This window comes from Nomascus leucogenys, chromosome 18 (genome assembly GCF_006542625.1).
Source record: "Nomascus leucogenys isolate Asia chromosome 18, Asia_NLE_v1, whole genome shotgun sequence".
NCBI lineage: Eukaryota > Metazoa > Chordata > Mammalia > Primates > Hylobatidae > Nomascus > Nomascus leucogenys.
In genome coordinates this window covers 10,075,641-10,098,963 of record NC_044398.1, presented here as the reverse complement: position 1 = coordinate 10,098,963, position 23,323 = coordinate 10,075,641, and the positions used below count along the sequence as shown (strand labels likewise).

The window sequence follows — 23,323 nt, the reverse complement described above, 5'->3', positions numbered from 1 at the left end:
TTTAAATTTATTTTACCTTAAATTTAAGCATTTTCTTCACAGTGTCACTTCTGTAATGTAGGTTAACCTTTTACTGAATAGCAAATTTATCTTGTAGCACAAAAGAAAACACAGCTAAGGCCTATGACTTCATTAATCAAAATTCTTTCACATGGTTTATGTCCTTAGAGCGGCTTTCTAGGCAACAGTTCAATTAACCCATGCCTAGGCTGCACAAATTTTAGTCATTCACTGTGAAGTCCTCTTCACAATTTTTATGATATACACATAAAACTCTATGTGTATTTATCTGATACTCTTCTTTAACTCACTTTTGTGCTCAAATATTTATTTAAAAGAAAAATCTTATATCATTTTGATAATGGGAAACGATTATTTGCATTATCTATGTAAACAAGAAAACAATGACAGTAAGTTTAAATTTTGAATTAAAAATTTTTAAATGTGATTTTTAAAATATAAATATGTAAATAAATATACTTAATTCACAAAAGCTGAATTCTATAAAATTCATACCTGTAATCCCAGCACTGTGGGAGGCCGAGGCAGGTGGATCACTTAAGGTCAGGACGAGCCTACCCAACATGGTGAAACCCTGTCTCTACTAAAAATACAAAAATCAGCCAGGTGTGGTGGTGCATGCCTGTCGTCCTGGCTACTTGGGAGGCTGAGACAGGAGAATCGCTTGAACCCGGGAGGCAGAGGCTGCAGTGAGCTGAGATCGCACCACTGCACTCCAGTCTGGGTAATAGGGAGAGACTCCATCTCAATAAAACAAAATAAAAGATGATGAGATTTCATATCAATTGGACAAATTGGACAATTCTGCATTGTAATTTTGAGCTTAACAGGACCCTTAAAATCCTACCTCACATGAATCTGAGAAATTTTAAGTTTTATAGGTTAAGTATATTTTTTAATGCATGGCCAAATATTCATTATCATCACATCTAAATTCATCTTGCATACCATTAGCAACATACATTCCATACAGTTATCTCTATTTAGTGGGAGAATATGAAACTAGATAATAGGAAGCAATTTCATCTAATTTTTTTTTCCTTTGAATGACCTCAGTCCCCGTCCACCCCCACCACCACTACCCCATTTCAAAACCTCCTCTCTTCATCAACCTAGTCTCTGCTCTCAGGCATACTGCTAATGGCTGGGAGCTGAGGGGAGTTCTGAAAAGATAGGTGGTCTGAGTAATGTTTTGTAGGCAGTTGAGAGTTAATAGTAATTTATTATGTATAAATATTTACTAATATCAACTTTATATTTTAACATTGGACATTGTAATCTGAAAATATACTGCAGCAAATGTTTGTTTTGCATTATTATATTGCCAGAACTGTTAGATTATTTTCCTTAAGCAAATACAGTCAGGGTAAATTTTTGGAGATGTGGCATAATAGCCAGACAAAAAGCCATAAACCTAAACTTCCTAGTGTCAGTGTCTTTGCTCTTTATTAAGTCTCTAGACAGTGGATACAATTTTGTCATCAAGGCTTATTGGGCAGTAGGAGTATTGTCTCTTAAGACACAGAGATGAAGAACTTAAAATAATTAACTTCTCTAACTAGAATTACTGTATGCTCAATGATAATTATTAAGAATATTAAGCATTTAAGAGAACAAAATTTATATCTGTCCCTCGAAACCACTATTAACATCTTATGTGCTTTTTTTAAATAAGAACTTTTTATAATGTTATACATACAATGTAATCTGCTTATTTGTAACTGTGTCATTCTACAAAATTAAATATTTTCTGATCTTGGTTTTAATGCATAAAAAAATATCCAATAGATGTACCTTATGATGGTGGTTTTCTAACTGTGGTTCACAATGCTTCAATGAGATGTGAAATCAGTTCATGCTTTGTTTTTGTTTTTAAATGGAATATTATATAAAAGAAAATGACTGTGTTTAAGTGTATTAAGGCTAAATTTTGCTCCGTGAAGATCTGATTTATTTATGTAAACACCATGATATATAATGTCTTTCTAACTGTAGGCCATGATCACAACAGTTGTTTGCAAGCCACTGCCTTAAATTAACTCTTATCCTTTTGTTCAACATGTGGATTGTTTTCAATGAACATTCATGTATATAAATCATTGTATACAACTCATACATTGTCAGGGTAAATTTCTAAATGTGAATCACTTGGTCAAAAGATAATGGACTTTTTTGAGCCTCTGAATGCATTTTGCAAAATTGCTGGAAGTATTTTGTAAGGGGGATAGAGTCTTGACCAATTCCTTTTCCATGGGACTATTTTTGCCCATTTCTTGCTTTTTGTTATCATTTAAGGTAACACACACCTGATAAACTGTTTTGATACAAAAAAAAAATACAGTGGGAACTAAGTCTCCTTCCCTTCTCTGACTCCTAAGTTTCCCTCTTCCAAGGCAGCCACTAATACTGAGATCATATGTATCTTTCCAAAGACACTCTGCAATTTACAAGATTGAATATGAGTATATATGAGTGTATATGAGTAGATGGACAGAAAGCTGTCTCCCTTTTATTTTTTACTCAAGTAGCTTCATGTCATATAAGATGATCTGGCCTGGAGTCATCATATAACCTCCCGTGTGGAGTTTATGAAACTTGAAGGCATAGAGGGTGGCATATTATGTGAGTAAAAGATATCTTCATGAAGATTGCTTAGCACAAACCCTATCAGCATCTCTCGTGCCATATACATGAATTGTATACCCCTATGTATCTTGTAATTTGCTCAAATTATAGAGAATTTGGCTGAATTAAAACAATCATGCAACATCCTCTTTGCAAACTCCAAAAATCTTTTTTATTTTTTGAGATAGGGTCTCGCTCTATTGCCCAGGCTGAAGTGCAGTGGCACAATCTCAGCTCACTGCATCCCCTGCCTCCTGGGCTCAAGTGATCCAACTCAGCCTCCTGAGTAGCTGGGACCACAGGCATGTGCCACTGCACCTGGATAATTTTTGTGTTTTTGTTGTTGTTGTTGTTGTGTGTGTATGGAGACAGGCGTTTTGCCATGTTGCCCAGGCTAGTTTCAAACTCCTGAGTGCAAGCAATCCACCTGCCTCAGCCTCCTGAAGTGCTGGGATTATTGGTTTGGGCCACTGTGCCCAGCCTAAGTCTAAAAATCTTTATAAGATGGTCTCTAAAAAAAATCTGGTTGTAAGTAATTACCTAAGGAGAGTTAAGTCACAGCCTGCATATGGTCACTACTTTGCTATGAAGCCAAGTATATAAAAATTAATGCCTGAGGCTGTACTTGAGCTTGACTATAAAATTCCCTTTTCTTTTTGTGGCAATTGAGCATTACTTTTATGAAACATGTGTGATAAAAGTAGAGTATGCAATCCTAGTAACTCTCTTTCTTTTCTACAGAACTGGCAAGGGAACTGAATTTTTCAGTGGATGAAATCAATCAAATACGTGTGGAAAACCCAAATTCTTTAATTTCTCAAAGCTTCATGTTATTAAAAAAATGGGTTACCAGAGACGGAAAAAATGCCACAAGTATGCTGAAATTATATTATTTTAACTTTCAAAACTGCATAAATGTAATATTTTAGATAAGCCAACTGTTAGGTTCATTCAAGTATTGTTCTAATTTTCTGTAATCTTTAATATAGAAAACTAAGTGATCATGAGGTAATAGCAAGTCTTTTAAAGTTATACTTGTTTAATTTAGTGTTAACAGTCTAAACTTCTATTCTTCAGAAACTTTTTGGAAAGCAAGTAGCAGGGAATTTTCCGCATCTGGCCTGTCATTCTCTCTGTGACCATCAAAACTGAAAAAATAATTTTAGTTGTTAAATCATGGGACACAGTCATCAGAAACACTCCAAAATTACCACTGTCGCTGGAGGTGGATGTGCAGAGAGGGAAGACAGGATCATATTAGGGGAGCAAATAGTTTTACTCAGCTTGGTTGGCTCTACTGTTGTTGGGTTTGGTTTTGTTGGCTGGTGGGATTGGGTGGTAGTCCTGTATTTTGGCAAGTGCCAACCCGCAACAATGTGGAATAAATTATTGTGGGTTTGCCTGTGTCAACTTGACCTTAGAAAGTCATTAAAATAAGTACCAAATATGAGGGTGACCTATTTTGACATTCTAAGAGGAAAAGAAACTTTAGTTTTATTAGATCCCCTTATAACCAACAGGAATCTAGTTATTTTAAGGCTCATCTGCACTGTTCCAGTGGAGCACAGCTTTACAAAGTGATGATTAATACTCTGACACCTTCCCTGTAGCAGCAAGCATTCTGAGTCCTCTGGATAGGGAGATTGCAGAGATGGAGTAAGAAGGAGCTAAAATGTCAGCAGGGCTGCAAAAGCCATGCCTTTGTGTAGATATTGTGCTGACTGAAAGGACATAATTTAATTGGGTTTTCAACCTTTTTTTCTCCTTTTCAGCTGATGCCTTAACTTCCGTCTTGACAAAAATTAATCGAATAGATATAGTGACACTGCTAGAAGGACCAATATTTGATTATGGAAATATTTCAGGCACCAGAAGTTTTGCAGATGAGAACAATGTTTTCCATGACCCTGTTGATGGTAATTGAATTTAGTGTTCATATTTATTTAATCATTTGATAAAATTTGAAAGTGCAGTCAGACAAGGCAGTCACTTAAAAGCAACTAAACTGTGATTTGCTTGACTTAGTTTCTCATTTTCACAGCATTTTCTCGGCCAGAGTCTGCAAATAAACACTCTGATATCAGAGCAAACTTGGTAAATACCTCTGTTTATATACAATATAAATGATGATGTATGAACGCCTAAGGTATCTGAAAGAGTTGGTATTTCTAATATTTCATAAAAGTTAAATATCTAGAGAATGCATTGCTTTTGTCACTTTTAATTTTTATATTAACCCCCCCGCCAAACTAGTTACCTCTTTTATTCATATATAGGTAAAACAAATGATGAGCCATTTTTATCAAATAAGCAAGGTATTGAGTAAAGTATAAGCATATAGTATATAAATTGTAAGGCAAAATGGCAATTTACTGTTGTGGCACCAGGTATTTAAATGTGCACTGAGAAAATTTAATGTATCATTCAAGTACGTGCTTTAGTTATTTAGCATTGTTATTTTAACTTCATGAATATGCTGACATTTTTATTCCTTGGAAAAACTACTTGATCTATTGTATATCAAAGGCAGCGTAATTTCTAATTCAATTGGCATACATGTTACTAATAATAATTCCGCTTTCACATTAGCTTAATTTATATAATAATCTTGTCATTTTTTCCTCATTATGTAAATTGGTGCTTTTTTCACTGAAATATTAAGAAAAACATAATATCTTCCTATGTTTTTCAAAATGGTGCTGTCTTATGCTCACAAATGAAAATTTATTCCTACAATGAATTTTTGTGTGTTTTTTTTTTTTTTTTTTTGAGATGAAGTCTCGCTCTGTCGCCCAGGCTGGAGTGCAATGGCACGATCTCGGCTCACTGCAACCTCTGCCTCCTGAGTTCAAGCCATTCTCCTGCCTCAGCCTCCCGAGTAGCTGGGATTACAGGTGTGCGCCACCATGCCTGGCTGATTTTTTGTATTTTCGGTAGAGATGGGGTTTCACCATGTTGGCCAGGCTGGTCTTGAACTCCTGACCTCAAGTGATCCACCCACCTCTGCCTCCCAAAGTGCTGGAATTACAGGCATGAGCCACCCCATCCAACCTCTATAATGAATTTTGAGTAGAAAATTTGATGATGGTGTGGAGGCAGGAATAAGAACTAAGGATATTTTTCTACTATTCCATTTTTAAACTGGCAAACTTAGACTAACAAGAGTTACTAACTTCTAATTAACTTCTAATTCTGCATATATTTTATGGAAAAATATCTCAAAATTCTTAAAAGGTTTCTGCTTATTAAAAAGTTTAAGTCTGGCCGAGCACAGTCTGCCTTAAAAAAAAAAAAAGTTTAAGTCAACAAAAGATTTAAAGCATACTTGTTATCCAAGTAACAAACACAATGGGTAATGAAGTAAAAAGCGGTTCTTTTTAAGTTTATAAAGACCACAGAACCTTGGAAAAACGCTCCCGTTGAGGCCTTGTCTTATATGCAAGGCCATATATTAGTAACCGCATGCATTTTGCACTAGATAAATATAGATCATCTTATCAAATTTTAAATTATTGATAAGTTATAGTTTATACATGCTTCTAATATTCTTTATTGGGAAAAATATTTTTTAAGTAACTCTAATAAAAAAGATCACCAGAACACAACAGAAGCAGTTGTGTTGAAAGCTTCATTTAATTTGAACATTTTAAAATTGGAATATCCTTAAAATACAGTCAAAAATGAAAGGGCTTTTTGTTGCTGTATCTTAATATTTTTAAATTCCTTGTTCAAAATTTCTTAGGGAAATTTAGAAACGTGTATATGAAGTAATTTCACTTAGGCAGATTATAAACCTCAGCTAATCTTAGCCAGCTTTTCCACAAGAGTCTGGTTTATAGATGGCCATAACTGAAAAATGTTCACTTTGCTGTAGCAATTTGAGTTTACAACAGCAGCTAAGTTGGTGTTTACCTTGGACTGACGGAAAAATTAGACTTTCATTTTGTAGACCAACAATTCAGAAACTGTGCTTTGTTGCTTTTTTCCTGTCTCTCCTCTTCGTTGAACTTTTATGAAACTTCCTTTCCTCACCATGACCAGACCATTGTTGACTTTTCTCTCTGCTGAGGCAGAAAAATGCTTGCATAGTCCATGCAGCAATGTTTAAAACAAGGGATTAGCTCCCCCCTCCCCTTTTGGGAGGCTGGTTAATAAACTCTGTGTTTCATAGCATTGTCGTGAATATTCAGAGTGCTCCTTGCAAATGGTTTTCCTACTGTCTATCTCTGTTGTGTATCATTTCTCTTTATTTGATTCGTGGTTCTGAGTGGACCCTACCACCAACTTCACCAAGACCTTCATGTACTCCACAACCCTTTCATCTTGGTCATATCTGTTTTTGTACAACACCCTGAAACTACATGGAGTCTTTTAAACTTGGTCTGTTTTTTCAATCCTTTTCTTAACATCGTTTAAAATTTTTTTCCCAGTGTCACTGCTCTAAAATCTAATAATCATTTCTTTCCAAAGAAAGATTAAATCCATTTTTCTGTGCTATAATTTCATGTGAAAGAAGAACTAGGTTGCTTTGCTCGTATGTATAGTTCTTAAAATAAGTTGTAGGTAATTATTAATTACAAAAACTGGTTTCTTGTGGCTTGCTGTATTCAGTCCACCACAATATGAAATTTGCATGCTAAATATAGAAAGATAATAAGTATCTCATATAATGACAACTAACTTTATATTGGATTAGTCTGCATACTTTAGATTAGTGTGCATATTTACTTACTGTATCATAATTTCCAAAACAGAAACAATTGATATCTTAATTAGTATTCTATTTTATTGGAGTTCGCACTAGGCTTTTTATTTCATTGTGTTACATTTAATTGAACTAAACCGATAAATTTATCGACATTAATCTGTAAGTCATCATACATTTTCATGCCTGATATAATTTTAGTCATTCCATGTGTTTTTGTTTGTTTGATGTATTCTAATTCATTCCAGTCAGTCCAAATGTACTGTCTTCCATAGGTTATCCTTCCCTTCAAGTGGAACTGGAAACCCCCACAGGGTTGCACTACACACCACCTACCCCTTTCCAGCAAGATGATTATTTTAGTGATCTCTCTAGCATAGAATCTCCCCTTAGAACCCCCAGTAGACTGAGTGATGGGCTAGTGCCTTCCCAGGGGAACATAGAGCATTCCGCAGATGGACCTCCAGTCGTAACTGCAGAAGACACTTCCTTAGAAGACAGCAAACTGGAAGACTCAGTGCCTTTAACAGAAATGCCTGAAGCAGTGGATGTAGATGAGAGCCAGTTGGAGAATGTATGTCTGAGTGAGTATCCTCAATACCTTGGAAATGTGGCTGGGTCCCCAAAAGATGTTAAACCAGCAGAGCCTAGAAAACTAGGAGTAAGCTCTGAGCAGCAGGAGAAAGGAAAATCTGGTCCTGATGAGGAGATGACGGAAGAGAAACTCAAATCTCTATTTGAGGACGTTCAACTTGAAGAAGGAGTAGAGTCTGAGGAGATGACAGAAGAAAAAGTACAGGCTATTCTTAAGCGTGTTCAGCAAGCAGAACTGGAAATGTCTTCAATTACAGGTTGGCAGAATGAGACATCAACTGGAAACCTAGAGTCCTGCACTCAAGCTCGAAGAGTAACTGGTGGGTTACTAGATCGACTGGATGACAGGTATGGCTGTTTCCAAAAAAGGAAAGTGAGCACAGGTTACTTGTTAATAGTTTATCTTAAATACATGCTTTTTAGTGGTGACTTCTTCCAAATTACCATTCTAGTTCTGGGATAAAACCTGCTTTAAAGACCAGTTCGTTATGCTAATCTGGAAAGGAAAGTGAATTTAAATTTAAATTTAATTCTCAAAACTATTGAGAGGCTGAAATAAAATGCAAGAAAATTTACATACATGCGCAAGATTTATACGTTGTCTTTACTTTAGAATACTATTCTTTTCTACCTTATTACTTGTATGATTCTTTTCATATAGCCAGTAATTATTGTTCCTTTAAAATAATGAATGAGATGGGCAGATCACCTGAGGTCAGGAGTTCGAGACCAGCCTGGCCAACATGGTGAAACCTCATCTCTACTAAAAATACAAAAATTAGCCGGTTGTGGTGTCACGCGCCGGTAATCCCAGCTACTCGGGAGGCTGAGGCAGGAGAATTGCTCGAACCCACAAGGGTGGAGGTTGCAGTGAGCCGAGATCACACCACTGCACTTCAGCCTGGGAGACAGAGTGAGACTCTGTCTCAAAAAAATAAGAATAATAATGAATGAAAATCCATGTTGTTTAGAAATATAAACCTTACTGGTTTTTTTCCTAACTGCAAACATAAATATGCTCATTATTAAAACTTAAAATGCAGATTAAACAAAAATCAATACACCCCATCATCTACCAATAACATTTTGGTGGATTTTCTTCTATGCATGATTTTTTAAATGTCTTAATGTAAAAAGTGCAGAGAAGCAAAAAGAAAAGCCATCCATTCTCCTACCATACTAGCAAAAACTGATTTTACATATCCTTCTATTTTTCCACGAGTCGTTTTTCATAATTTGAAAGATACACAGTTTTTTACACCAAATAATATTGCCATGATGAACATTTGTCTTTACCCAAAATAATTTCCTGGTCATGAATCTGGTTAATTCTCATACTGGCCTTGCTCTAGAAAGGTGAGAGTCTAGAATCGGAGACATAGGTTCAAATCCCACCACCATTAGGAATGTAGTTTGTGATTTGGGACGAATGTCTAAGCTCTAAAAATGTCACTCGAATTATCTTTAAATATAAGAATACTACTACCTTCCTTAAACAGATTTATCTACTACCTTCCTTAAACAGATTTATAGATAGAAAAAGAGAGGATGTATCATGTCTACCAAATGACTGACACAAATAGTAATTTCTCAGTAGCACTAGGCATTATTTTTATTTACGTACACATTAGACTAAAATATAGTTTACTTCAGTGACAGCTAGTGATAAACTTAAGTTGGACACAAGAGAACTTATATTATCTCATAACCGTATTTTATATTTTTATGTCATTAATAAGCTTCTTGCTCAATAAAAATTCCCAAAGAGGGAGTTTACAAAACTACTTTTGAAAAATTGCAGGCATGAAAGAATTCTATCTACAGCCTACAAAAGAGACAATTGCAAAGAAGACAAACAGTACTAATTTTGATGTCTATGTTCAGATATAGTCACACAATTTATAGTTACATATCAGGGAATAGATATAGGAAAGGTGTTCATTATTATTAAACCAGCTGAAATTCCTTGTTTTATATAGGCTCGGCCAGTGAATTATATAGAAAAAATACTAGTGAATCCCCTGGTTCCACAGAAAGATGAAAATGCCAGTCACTTTGCTCCTGTTATCAGAATATGTAGGGCTGGAGAACGTAGGCAAGCAATGTGGACTGGGGAATAGAAAATTAAACCAAAGTCATAAAGCTATATGTTACAGGATCTTCACAGTATGCTTGGATTATTTATCCTTACACATAAAGAATAGAGGTGCTATGGATGTCTTTTAAAAATAAGTATGTTCAGATAATCAGAATCTGATTTAAAGGAATACACACACATATATATTATACATATAAAGCATTGTACTAGTTATTGCGTTCTGGCGGTAATAAGCAGAGATGCTCAAAATAATACGCAAGCTACAAACAAAGTGAAAAATAGTCTATACTGAAACTTGTAAAAAACTTAGAAGTCAATTTAAAAGAAAGCATTGGAAAGGAAAGAGTTTTAATAGTTAAGGGAAAAACAGTTCTCTCAGTAGGTAGAAAAGGGTGTGCAACCCTCAAATCACTAGTGAGATTAGCAGAGGCCAAGAGCAGAGAAAAATGAGATTCAAGTAAAGGTATTAGAGTTGGAAAAGTAACGGCAGGATTCATGACTGAAAACATATACAAAGAACTGGAATTTGGGGTTCTTGGGGGCATACCACAGTCTTGACCACAGGAATTTGTTTTGTTCTTTTTTGGAGACAGGGCGCAATTTTTTGTACAGTAGCTCAATCTTTGCTCACTGCAACCTCTGCCTCCCAGGCTTAAGCAATCCTCCCACCTCAGCCTCCTGAGTAGCTGGGACTACAGGCATGCACCACCATGCCCATTAATTTTTGTAGTTTTTTGGTAGAGACATGGTTTTACCACATCACCCAGGCTGAACTCAAATTCCTGGGCTCAAGGGATCCTTCTGCCTCAGCCTCCCAAAGTGCTGGGAATATAGGCAAGAACCACTGAGTCCGGCCAGCGGTTTATTTTTTACTGGTGATAGAAAAGCATTCTGAAATATCTTCTCCTTTAAGATTGGTGGGCTTGGAACTCTAGGTATGTCCATGAGCCTTTCAGGATCACTCATCAAGATGGTAGAATTCAAGTAGCTGTAGAACTGCAATTTGTATATTTAGATGAGAGCATAGCTAGGCAATTTGGCAACTGAGATATGGGGGATGTCTAGAAGCTGTGTAGCACCTCCTGACACCCCACCCATGAGAGCCCTTTGCATCTTATTTATTTTGAGACAGAGTCTCACTCTGTCACCCAGGCTGAAATACAGTGGCACAATCTCAGCTCACTGCAACCTCCACCTCCCGGGTTCAAGCAATTCTCTTGCCTCAGCCTCCTGAGTGGCTGGGATTACAGGCACGTGCCATCATGCCTGGCTAATTTTAGTATTTTTAGTAGAGATGGGGTTTTGCCGTGTTGGCTAGGCTGGTCTCGAACTCCTGACCTCAGGTGATCTGCCCGCCTCAGCCTACCAAGGTGCTGGGATTACAGGCATGAGCCACCGCGCCCAGCTACATTTTAAATCCAGTGGCCACGCTTTTCACACTTTTCTATTTTATGCCTTCAGAAGTAGTCAAAAGACACAGTTCTTAAAACTTCAGAGTTTCTGAAACCTATATTCAGTCATATGTTGCCATTGTAAATTTGCAAATTTTCTGTTGCAGCCCTGACCAGTGTAGAGATTCCATTACCTCATATCTCAAAGGAGAAGTTGGAAAATTTGAAGCAAATGGAAGCCATACAGAAATCACTCCAGAAGCAAAGACAAAATCTTACTTTCCAGAATCCCAAAATGATGTAGGAAAACAGAGTACCAAGGAAACTCTGAAACCAAAAATACATGGATCTGGTCATGTTGAAGAACCAGCATCACCACTAGCAGCATATCAGAAATCTCTAGAAGAAACCAGCAAGCTCATAATAGAAGAGACTAAACCCTGTGTGCCTGTCAGTATGAAAAAGATGAGTAGGACTTCTCCAGCAGATGGCAAGCCAAGGCTTAACCTCCATGAAGAAGAGGGGTCCAGTGGGTCTGAGCAAAAGGTATGTCATCTGGTCATCCAGTAGCAGTCATTGAAATGGAAAGTATTGATGCTTTACTTCTTTGGATTAATCTTGTAGCCTGGGGCCCAAGGTTTTTTACAATTTCTAAATTATAAATATGTGAAATTGTAGCACTAATGGTGGAGGTAAAGAAAGTACTGAGTTAAACACATAGGTAAAAAAAAGTTCCGAGTAAAATGTATGCCATTTGATTATACCTCCATTCATTGTGCAGGAAAAGGGAGTAAGTATCTGTTTCGCCATTTTTAGGATGGACAAGAACCAGAGAGACGTTAAGTAACTAGTTTAAGACCCAGTATTTTATCTGGGATTTAGGTTTCCTAACTCCCACTCCGTGTTCTTCCTTACGGGAGGGGGATAATCATTCTGATCCTTTCTGGCTCCTTGGCATAAACAGTCTATAGCATCTGACCCATCTAAGTTCTATTCTGTATGGTCTGTTGTCTGAAAGTGTGTTTTAAAAATTAAAGAGATGAAATTCCAAGCCTAAAATGAGGTGAGTTGACAGCAGTTAGTTAGAAATTTAAAATTAGAAGTATAATTTTTATAATTTATATAAATTGATGATGATTGTCTTAACATGTATTTCTAATCACTTTAAAACCTTACTGTGATAGATTTGCTTGTTCTTTGTACTTCTGTGGTACAATCTAATAGATTTTTTTCTTTGAGGTTTACTATATTTTTAGATATTAAAAGTATTTTAAACTGAAATTATGACTCATACGTGGATATAAGAAGATAACAACCAGCTCTGTTTCCTACATTTTTTACTGCTTTTTACTCTTCCAATTTTTATGTCTTTTCATGAACTCTGCAATAGACAGAGATTGGTAGTAGCACTTGCAGTTTTCGCTGAGACATATCCAGTTCACTGAAGACCCACTTTAGTGTTTTGGGAGGAAAAAACAGGTCTTTTCTAAAATAATGAGTTCAAGATTGATTTGAGGTTTAGGAAGACTTTTAACAAACTCAATCACTCAGGAGCTGATTCTCAGCTTATCAGTTATCATATCCTTTCCTTTTCCCTTCTGCAGACAATGTTTGACTATTTTCAGGCTTGTTAGAAGGGAGAGTAAGAGGAAGTATAGTTCTAGATCATCTATTTTTTTTTTCCCTGTAAGTTGCTTTGATATAAGATTTGGTGGTGGTAATCAGTTGCTTAAATGATATCCTAAAATAATCTCCAGCTCATTTAATAACTGCCTTCACCAAATTTTTATTAATGGTTTTGTTTTAGTTTTAAGCTCTTTTAAGTCTTTTTCAGGCCTTCTTCAACTCCAACCTCACAAGTGTGGTTTTGAATACTGATTTCTGTCTTTGACTTGACTCTTAGTATATTTAAGTGATGTGAGTTTTGGATAAGTTTCCTTTTAAAATGATCCCACAAAATATAGAGAGAAGCAATAACATAGTGGTATTTTTCCTGTGAATATTTATTCTGCAAAAGTCTGTTAAAGTTCTAAAGGCAAATTTCTATACAAATACGTATAAACACCGCTGTGTGTGTACATGTGCATGTGTATGGGCCACTGGAAAATCATATTGGCCATTAGCATAAAGACGGTTGAAAATTAAGTTTTAAACCCTGAGTGGAAACTTAGTTGAGTTTGTCACTAATGGAAAATAATTTACCATTAGAAAACATTTTCAAGATTTCCTGTAAATGAGTTTGTGCCTCTGGTATTGGTTTCGAGTCCTATTCTACTGCAGAAAGACTTCAAGACCTAAAAAATCCATAATGGAATTAAAGCTTCTAGGAGACATGAACCTGACCTCACAAGAAAGCCAAAGATGTTTAGGATGTGTCGTTTGTGGCTATACCATAGTATAATAGCAACCAACTAGGTCATCTGATGTATGATCTCAGAAAACAGCCCCCTTTTTATCCCCTAAAAAATCAGGTCAAAAGTCCGGGTGCGGCTCTTACACGGATGACTGCCTGCTGTTATAAGGTAAAATTCTGCTATTTTCCACCTGTTTCCCATGCAGCGACCCATGGCAAAGAGTACTGAGAAAATTCCATTTGGTTTCCTTGTTTTCCCCTTTACCAATTCCTAGATAATTCACTAAAGGAATCCTGAGCCTGAGATTCTTCCATTTTCACTTTAAGGTTAGCAGAGATTCCAGGGAAAAAGTGGAAACTGAAACAATGACCAAATGGCCATTTTTTCTTTATGTAAGGGGTTGGGCTCATGTGATTTTTTTGTAGGATTATGCTATAATCAACTCTAGGTTTGTTGTTTGTGTTTGCTTTAACATAGATGTTCTTCTACTTTTGAATTCACCCACGTGAAAACCTTTCCTCAACTTAAGATTCCATGTACAGATAATTCAGATGCAGTTTTCCCTTTTGCCTCATCCAACCCATTAATCCTGGAATGCTGACTAATAATTCTTTTCCTTCATCAACACGGATTCCCTTTACCTCTTTGACTTCTTGAGCCTTTGCAAAGCTTCCTTCCACAATACTTAGATCATTCTAAGTCTCCTAAATTTACTGTCCTTTACTGAAAATTTTAAAATAATAATAGCAAACTTAGTTCAAGTTCTTACTCCTTGTAAGGATAGTGGCTACGACTTCCTTTTAAAACCATATTGTTCAGTGGGGTGGTTTGTTGAGGTGAAATTTCCTATAAAGTCAAGGCTGATATTACTGTTTAACATTTTAAAATACTTGTCAAGTTTACTGTTGATGAAAAAAAGGCCTAGTTTATTATCTATTCAACTAACATTTCATAAAGCATTTTATCTAACACCTGTACCTCCTATAGCAATTTTATTTTGTTTCCACTTTTTTTTAAACAAATACTGGAATTCATTTTTCCAGTGGATGTTAACTAAATTCTATCTCTGGGACTATTAGATTTGAGGTAATGAATTAACTTCGAAGATAAAGTATCAGAATTATTTTCATAGTTCCACCATTAAAATTTAGAAATTTAACCACTCAGTAAATCACTCTTCCCCATGGCATCTTAGTGAAAGCTAAAGATATTTCAAATTATGAACTATTTGCCCCTTGGTAGTTTTTCCAGATTCCCACCTTTATTGCCTAAAAATTAATATTTTGTGCAGTAACTATATTCTTGTCTGTGAAAAGTATTCTATTTTATATTCTAACTTCATATCAGTTCTTTTAAAAAGAGATTTCAAGCTTTTACAAGTTTATTCCTTCATTCATTTGAATAAATTCTTTCTCAGTACCAGTTATGTGTTAGGTACCAATTATGCTGATATTAATCTCTTGCTATAAATATATGTGCCAAAATATGCCAATATAAATTCTTTACTTTTTTTTTGTTGTTGTTGTTGAGACAGAGTCTTGCCCTATTGCCTAGGCTGGAGTGCAGTGGCACAATTTCAGCTCACTGCAACCTCCGCCTCCCAGGTTCAAGCAATTCTCCTGCCTCAGCCTCCTGAGGAGCTGGGCTTACAGGCACACACCACCACGCCCAGCTAGATTCTTTACTTTTTAATAAAGTTCAAAATAGCTTTTGATAAGGTTGTCAAATTTGACCAAAATTTCATAGAAGTCCAAAATATTATGCCTCTTTCTGTAGATCAAATGAAATGTGGCCCAAATTACAAAGGTATACACATTCATGGCAGATGAATATAGATTTTAAACTAGTTTTAAAAGGAATATGAATGATTAATTGTAGTTTCTGATGCAAAAAGGCTCCATAATTATTTTTAATAACTTTTATAACTACCTTGATCTTTACCTGTACACATACACACATGCACAAAGTAATTTCACTTAGAATCCTGGTCAAAAATTTTCTTCCACTTAAATTTTTTTTAAGACTCTCACAAATATACACCATGATTTTCTTTAGTTGGCAAAAAAAAAAAAAAAGAAAAAAACATCAAGTAAGTGTAATTCTTTCTTGATTTCCCTTCTCAGAATGTCTTTTATTTTAAGTGTGATGGTAAAATTATACTAAAAATGCATTTATCAGGACTTGAAAGACAGTGAGAGTGATTCAAGCTCAGAGGAAGAACGGAGAGTCACTACCCGAGTTATTCGCCGGCGTTTGATTATAAAGGTATCCTGTAGCTGGATCATTATATGGCATTGCTGTACTATTAGAAACTCCTTCTTTGTGGTTTTGAAATTTCAGCATGCTTGATAATGAAATGGCTTTGTGTAATTTTTTTGTACCCTTGAAAGCTTGTAAAAACAACAACCAAAAAGCCATGTTGCATGGTATTCTGTATAGGCCTATTTGATATGTGGCGGTTGTAGTTTTATTTGAGAATTCTTGGCATTTGTATCCTGCTTTCCTTGAAGAAGTGTTATGTGAATGAGCAAAGATTCTGTCTTGGTGACGCAGTAGTTCATATCAAATGAAATGTTCAATTGAAACCTTAGAAACTGTAATAAGGTATGAGGCAAGATAAAGAAGAAAGAGAGTGAAAGAATTAAAAGGCTTCCTTCTCAGTCTCAAATTCCTACTGCCTTAAGAATGTTTAAATTAAAACCAGTTCTTCATAAGCAATCAGTGGCTGAGAATTTGAGGTTATAACCTGGCATGGATATATGTGACACAATGCAAGTCAAGTAAAAAAAAAAAAAAAAAAATCTGAAATAGGTGTTTAACTTTACTAACACACAAGGAAAAAATCAAGCTGTATTTTTAAGTATAGGAGTCAATTCTAAAAAAAATGGAAAATAGAATTCCTCCCTATTACGGCACAATTGAAAACACTATTAATAAATATTCTTTCTTTCCTTCACAAAGGTCTGTTGAAGCACTTACCTTTTGCATAGTAAGTTTCCACAGAATGCTTCTTGTAGTCTCCCCCTTGTCTTCATTACTTCGTCATTAGATCTTTCTTAGGGTTAGAATAATTGAGTTCAGAGAACTAGAAAGCCATTTTCAATGCACAGACTTTTGAATGTGATCCAAATAGCTTGAGGCTTCTTGGTTACTGCCCTAGAGAGAAAGAGGAAGAGAATATCTATTGAAAACCATTTATCAAACTTATCCAATCCCAAAGTGTCAAGAGACCCAACAGAAAGCAGAGAAGTTGGCACAGGTGTCCAGAATTTCTTAATCCTGCTGCTCTTCACTTTTCACGAAGAAACTCCACAAATCTGCCCTAATACAGTTTTTCTAAGACTCTGGAAACATTAGGGAAGAAAATCCTCGTCTAAATTTTGAGTTATCCTGCAAATCAACTGTAAGCTCAATAGGGTTCCTTTAAAAACCATGAACCACTTCTTTGAAAATTCCATATATATAAGCAAGCCAAATTACTTATTGCTGTCTAGCACATTTGCAAGTATTTAACCTGCCATCAATAAAATCCTCATAATAAGTCACCTCACACATGTTCTCTGGGGTGGGGTGGGGGAATGCTTGATTCAGTTTTTCTGAGTTTTTGCTATTCTCATAATCAGTGTCCTCAAGATATGATATTTTAAAGTGAAACATCTAGAAAAAGCACATAGTGCTTTGAACTTGTCTTTTATGCTTAACATATCACATACTAATGTTACATCTAAATCTACCACATTCCTTTATAATAGCTGCCCATGATGGAAGTTGACTTTCTTCTATCCAGGACAAAAGAAAACAAATATAACTATGCAAAAAAAGTGGAAGGCAGGGATAAAGAAGTTTTTCTCTGAAAAGACAAAAACAATAACTTCAAAACCTCTCAAATCAATAAGGGCTATTTCCTTTGGTCTCCTAGAATTCTAGACATGCACCAGCAAGTTAGCTATTAAGTAATTTTCTCAGAGTAAGTTATCTTTGTTTTTCAGCTTAAAGTATGATTATAACATATTAACATATTTATTAAGAACTTAGGTTTAAAAGACAAAAATCCACTATAATATTGTAGGTTTCATAAAAACAGGGGAGTCTGTATTCTCCCCAAATGCTTCTTTTTTTTTGAGACGGAGTCTCGCTCTGTGGCCAGGCTGGAGTGCGGTGGTGTCATCTTGGCTCACTGCAACCTCCACCTCCCGAGTTCAAGCAGTTCTCCTGCCCCAGCCTCCCAAGTAGCTGAGACTACAGGCACGTGCCACCACGCCCGGCTAATTTTTATATTTTTAATAGAGACGGGGTTTCACCATGTTGGCCAGGATGGTCTCGATCTCTTGACCTCGTGATCTGCCCGCCTTGGCCTCCCAAAGTGCTGGGATTACAGGCGTGAGCCGCTGCGCCCAGACCCATCACTTCTTGAAGTTAATGTAATTTTAGAGAGATTGAGTGGAGTCATCAGAGAATAGGTTTTATAACTGAAGAAGGCATTGTATAAACAATAGGATCATTCCCAAACGAGCTTTGAGAGATATCTATCTTTCATATGAGATGAAAAAAACAAAAGCTAAAAAAATAGTTATAGTCATCATTGGAAGCTATAGGTATAACAAAAACACTTTATAAATTATTTTTCTGTTCAGATTTTTGGGGCAATTGCAAAGAGTCACACTTCCGTTGCTTTTCTCTTTACTCCATATGTTGCTATATTTCTAATGGAAAAGAGCTCGAGGACTATAATAGTATATGGTAAATATGACATGGGAACCGTCTCTTGTCAAAAACATAAAATGGGAATGTCTAAATGGGTAACTTTTTAGTAACTAAATGGGTCATTGAGACTAAAATTACTGTGTTTCCGAGATCTCAGAACTGAAGATTGGAGATAAATTTATTTACTCAAAATCACACAGCCAGACAGCGGCAGCTCTGGGACTAGAACCTAATCCCTAGCCCTCTAGTGAAGTGCATTTTCCTCAATACTATACAATTGGACCTCCATATCTGGGCATTCCACATGCACAAACTCAACCAACCTTGAGAAAATAAAACAATAAACAATAGAAGTAAGAAGCAATATAGTATAACAATTATTTATATAGCATTTACATTATATTAGGTATTATAAGTTATCTAGAGGTGATTTAAAGTATATGGGAGAATATGTGTAGCTTAGATGCAAATACTACACCATTTTATATCTGGGACTTGAGCATCTGCAGATTTTGCTATCTGCAGGGGTCCTGGAACCAATCCCCATGGATACTAAGGAACAAATGTATTCTCTTCCAGAACAAATGAAAAAGTATTCCTTTTTGCTAGGCTAAATCAGGTATTTGGCCATTCAGATCTTTTCAGCAGCACAGAAGAGGGCAGCATTGGGCTGTCATTCCTGGGAACCATTTGATGGGGCTGGAATGCTGGGAATTTGACCTACCTCATGGATGCTGTCCAAACCTGGACTGAACCAGCATAGTTAACACTGTTTGCCATAGTAAGCCCCCTAGCACTTAGTATCCCAGTTCTGAAAACTAGTCTGGGGTTGTTCCATCCCTCCCAGAGCTAGCTCTGGCTGGGAAGTATCTCCCAGAGGAAGCAGTATGTATGCTAAGGATTGGATTGCCAAAAGTCTGGGCAAATCTGTCTTCTTAGAATTCCATGTGTATAATAAATGAGGTGATGGTGATTTTTCTCTTTACTTTCAAAGTGGATCCATTCTTTTTCTATGAAGTTTTAACCTTTTTTTTACATTTAATGTTTTCAAACCCCTATAGAATGAGTCAAGTCAACAAAGTCTCCCATTTGTCATGGGACTTAAATGAATGTGCTGATAAAATTTTGATCTCTACAATTAGATAATATCACAGTGGTTTCAAATGCTTAGAAGCAATTTATGTTACTAACCAGTCCTGAGTTTACCTTATTAGCTTAGCAAATCCAGTAACTGCAAAGGTAAAAAACTGTAAACCAACACATAACCAAACTACTGTGAAGTTTCATAAAATTCAAATAACTGAATTTTTACTATATAGTACAACTGTATTTTTATTTCAATTTTTCAACATTTTTACTGGTTTTCTAAATAAGAGCTTACATGTATGTTTCTGCTAAATCAGGCAGTTCAAACGTACGGTAAGTTCTATCCGTTCATTCCATTTCCCAGAGGTAACCACTTTTCACAAGCTTCAGATTGTTTTTACATACATATACAAATATGTGCGTAAAATATGTAGGTTTCTTACTATTTATATTGCTTAGTACTTGCTTTTTGTAAAATTTATCACATCAATCCTATTTTTGGGCAATTCAAGTTTTAATGTATCCATCAAAGCAAATTGGTACATTTCATATTGTCACTCTTCCATTTTATTCAAAAAGTCAAAGAGAAATAAAAGTTATAAAATGCAGTGCTTCTAGCAGGAGTCCAGAGGGAAGTACAGTTAATTTTCATTAAGGCCGTCACCAGAGCTGAAAATGTAACACCACATGTGCTATAATTTTCCTTTATAATGGTTGGGGGGAAGGGAAGGGAGGTTGCCAGAAATGATGTTGTCAACAAGACCACGGGGACAATTTTGTTTACTTAAAAATACTAAGTGTTTTCAAGAACTTTAAAAACCTCATTGAGGCCAGGCGCGGTGGCTCAGACCTGTAATCCCAGCACTTTGGGAGGCCAAGGCGGGTGGATCACGAGGTCAGGAGGTCGAGACCATCCTGGGTAACACAGTGAAACCCCGTCTCTACTAAAAAATACAAAAAATTAGCCGGGCGTGGTGGCGGGCACCTGTAGTCCCAGCTACTCAGGAGGCTGAGGCAGGAGAATGGCGTGAACGCGGGAGGCGGAGCTTGCAGTGAGCCAAGATCGCACCACTGCACTCCAGCTGGGGCAACAGAGTGAGACTCCGTATCAAAAAAAAAAAAAAAAAAAAAAAAAAATGACATTACTTTCTCCCATTGAAGAGAGGCCTTAGAGCTCTCTCTTAGGTAACATTTGGTCTCTAATATAGTTGACAGAATTAAAGATGGATAAATTTTTTTAAAACATATTTTACGACTCCCTACTGTCTTTCCTATTTAATCAACTCCTATCTAATCTATTCCTCCTGTTCATTTTGGCTTATTATTTATAAGTAGGGTTTTGCTTTTTGTAAGGCTATTAATCTAAGTCAATGAATCTAAGTCAATGAATACATACTTGTATGTATTCACTATGCTTATACATATGCCTACTTCATAGTCCTCTCAGAGATTGTCCAAACAATTCAAAAATTAACTGGCATCTTTTCCCACAAAAAGATTCATTCAGTACCTGCCCAATAGGACACCATTTTAGGGATTTTCCTGGGTTCTTTAATTGTCTATCACTCAAAGAGGTGTGCATTTCCAAAAGTTAGTTCAAAAATATTTGTCATTCATGTTTAAGCTATAAGGAAAACTTTCATTACTTTTGATTGACTTTTTTTGCTGTCTTTATGACTTGACTTTTAAAATAAAATTTTGGGTTTTCTCCAAACATTCGAAACCACCAACCATAGAAAATACAAATAACACTGCCATTAAAAACTTGTTGCAGATTTTAGTGCATTTACACAAGACCTCTACATTTTTCCATTTTTTCTCCCCTCTCTTCACTGCACTGATTCAAACTTGTCATAAGCAAGATTGGGGATGCACTAAACAAGATCAAGAAACACCTTGTTTTATTTTCATTCCACCTATACCACAGTGAGGAAAAACAAGTTAAATGTCCCGCCCATTGTCATGAACTATGCACCCACAAACTGTAAGAACACAAAGTCACTTTGTAATAAGAAAAAAAATAATAAGAACAAAACTTTCTTAGCAAAACAATAGTGTTCTAGTCTTTTTATTCTGTTATTTTTAACCAGAACTGCCTTTCTACTGATTGTGGCATATGGCAATCATAGAATGTTCTCACCATTGGCTGGCACTGACGAAATTATCAGAGCCACTATCTTTTCCATTCCAGTAACACAAAGAGTTAGAATCTCACTTTTCCAGGAAGGCAGCTGCTTTGGTGATTGGCCATTTTCCCTAAAACAAAACAAAACCACATCTGTACACTGCCAAGCAGCATTATCCATTTCACCTATTCAGTAAGAAGTTTGACTGACAGATCAATAGGTCCCTGGAATACTAGTCCATCCTTAAGATCTTTATCCTTGTTCTTCTGAACTATAAGTGGCACAAATCTTAAGTTAAACACAAATGAAGGTGATGTATTGCAGATATGGTCCTACTTTTGCTGAGTAGTTTGTCTTGTTATACAAGCATAGAGCTAGTGGAGAGATACTATGGAGCCATCTAAATCCACCAAGCTGTCTATGACAGGAAAATAGGCACCCATCCTGGAGAGTTAAGAATGTATTCTATTTTTAAAACTCAGAGTGAGACCTTTCAGAGTTTCCCCTCCAAAATTAGATAAATCAGAAAGCCAGATTCTAACTAACTCTGTGTTACTGGAATGTAAAAGATAGTGGCTCTGATAATTTTGTCAATGCCAGCCAATGGTGAACACATTCTATGACTGCCATATGTTATAGCCAGTAGAGATGCAGCAGTTCTTGGTTTAAAAATGACAATAAAGACTGAAACATTATTGTTTTGTTCTCATTTTTTCTTATTACAAAACAACTTTGTGTTCTTATAGATTGTGGGTGCATAGATCAGAAGATATCATCTTAAATTCCCTTGGTATTGATTTTATCTATTTTTTTGCCTATGGCAATGAAGATACATCAGTGTATAAACTATGTACTATATCCGACACAGTTATTCTCACTTATTTTAAGAGCTATGAAAGATTCAGCCTTCAAAACAAGATTCTCTGTACCCTCAACTTTCCTCATACTCTTTCAAAAAATGTATTTATTGTCTTTAGTGAATGAATTTTTAAATAAACCAGAGTGATGAATATCATGCCCAAACTAAGGTACTATCTTAGTTCAAGTTAGATAAAACTCAATCCACAAAAGTCTCTAGAGGTTTGGTAGAACTAATGAAGAAACAGTGCTTAAAGTGAGACGATCTAATCAGAGCTCTAGTCCTTGGCTAAAATTTGTTTCAACATATGAAGCCTTTTGGTTTACAATGTGTAACTGCATCCTAAAATTATGTATTTTCAAATTCTTCCTTCTGGAATCTGTTGCTAACCGTCACGCTTATACATACTTGAGGTTTAATGTTTGAATGTTGTTGACTGCTAAATAACTCAGTGAAGTCAGCCTTTTTCCCTCGCACTGGAGTAGCAAGTAGAATTTACAAATTTCTCTAAAATTCCAGAGCATGTGTGTGGTGTTTGGAGTAGTGTGGAGATTTCTCCATCTAGTATGTTGCTAATCTTTATGCCACATCCTTTAGGGAGAGGAAGCAAAAAATCTTCCTGGTGAATCTGTCACAGAAGAACAATTTACCGATGAAGAAGGCAACCTCATCACCAGAAAAGTAATCATCATTGAGATTTCATGCTTCTCTTGGAATTTAGATTTTCTGCATTAAAAACTCTGCTACTTTTGTGCTGTAG

At 36.0% G+C, this 23,323-nt stretch overlaps 1 protein-coding gene across 1 annotated transcript in view; it reads left to right on the top strand.

The window, feature by feature from the left end:
* The window catches only part of ANK3 (ankyrin 3), a 366,342-nt gene that overhangs the window by 325,279 nt on the left and 17,740 nt on the right, over positions 1-23,323 (top strand). Inside the window, 4 exon segments of the mRNA XM_030797694.1 lie at positions 3,388-3,519; positions 4,419-4,562; positions 8,203-8,293; positions 11,602-11,980. Coding sequence (XP_030653554.1) covers positions 3,388-3,519; positions 4,419-4,562; positions 8,203-8,293; positions 11,602-11,980 — 746 coding nt within the window.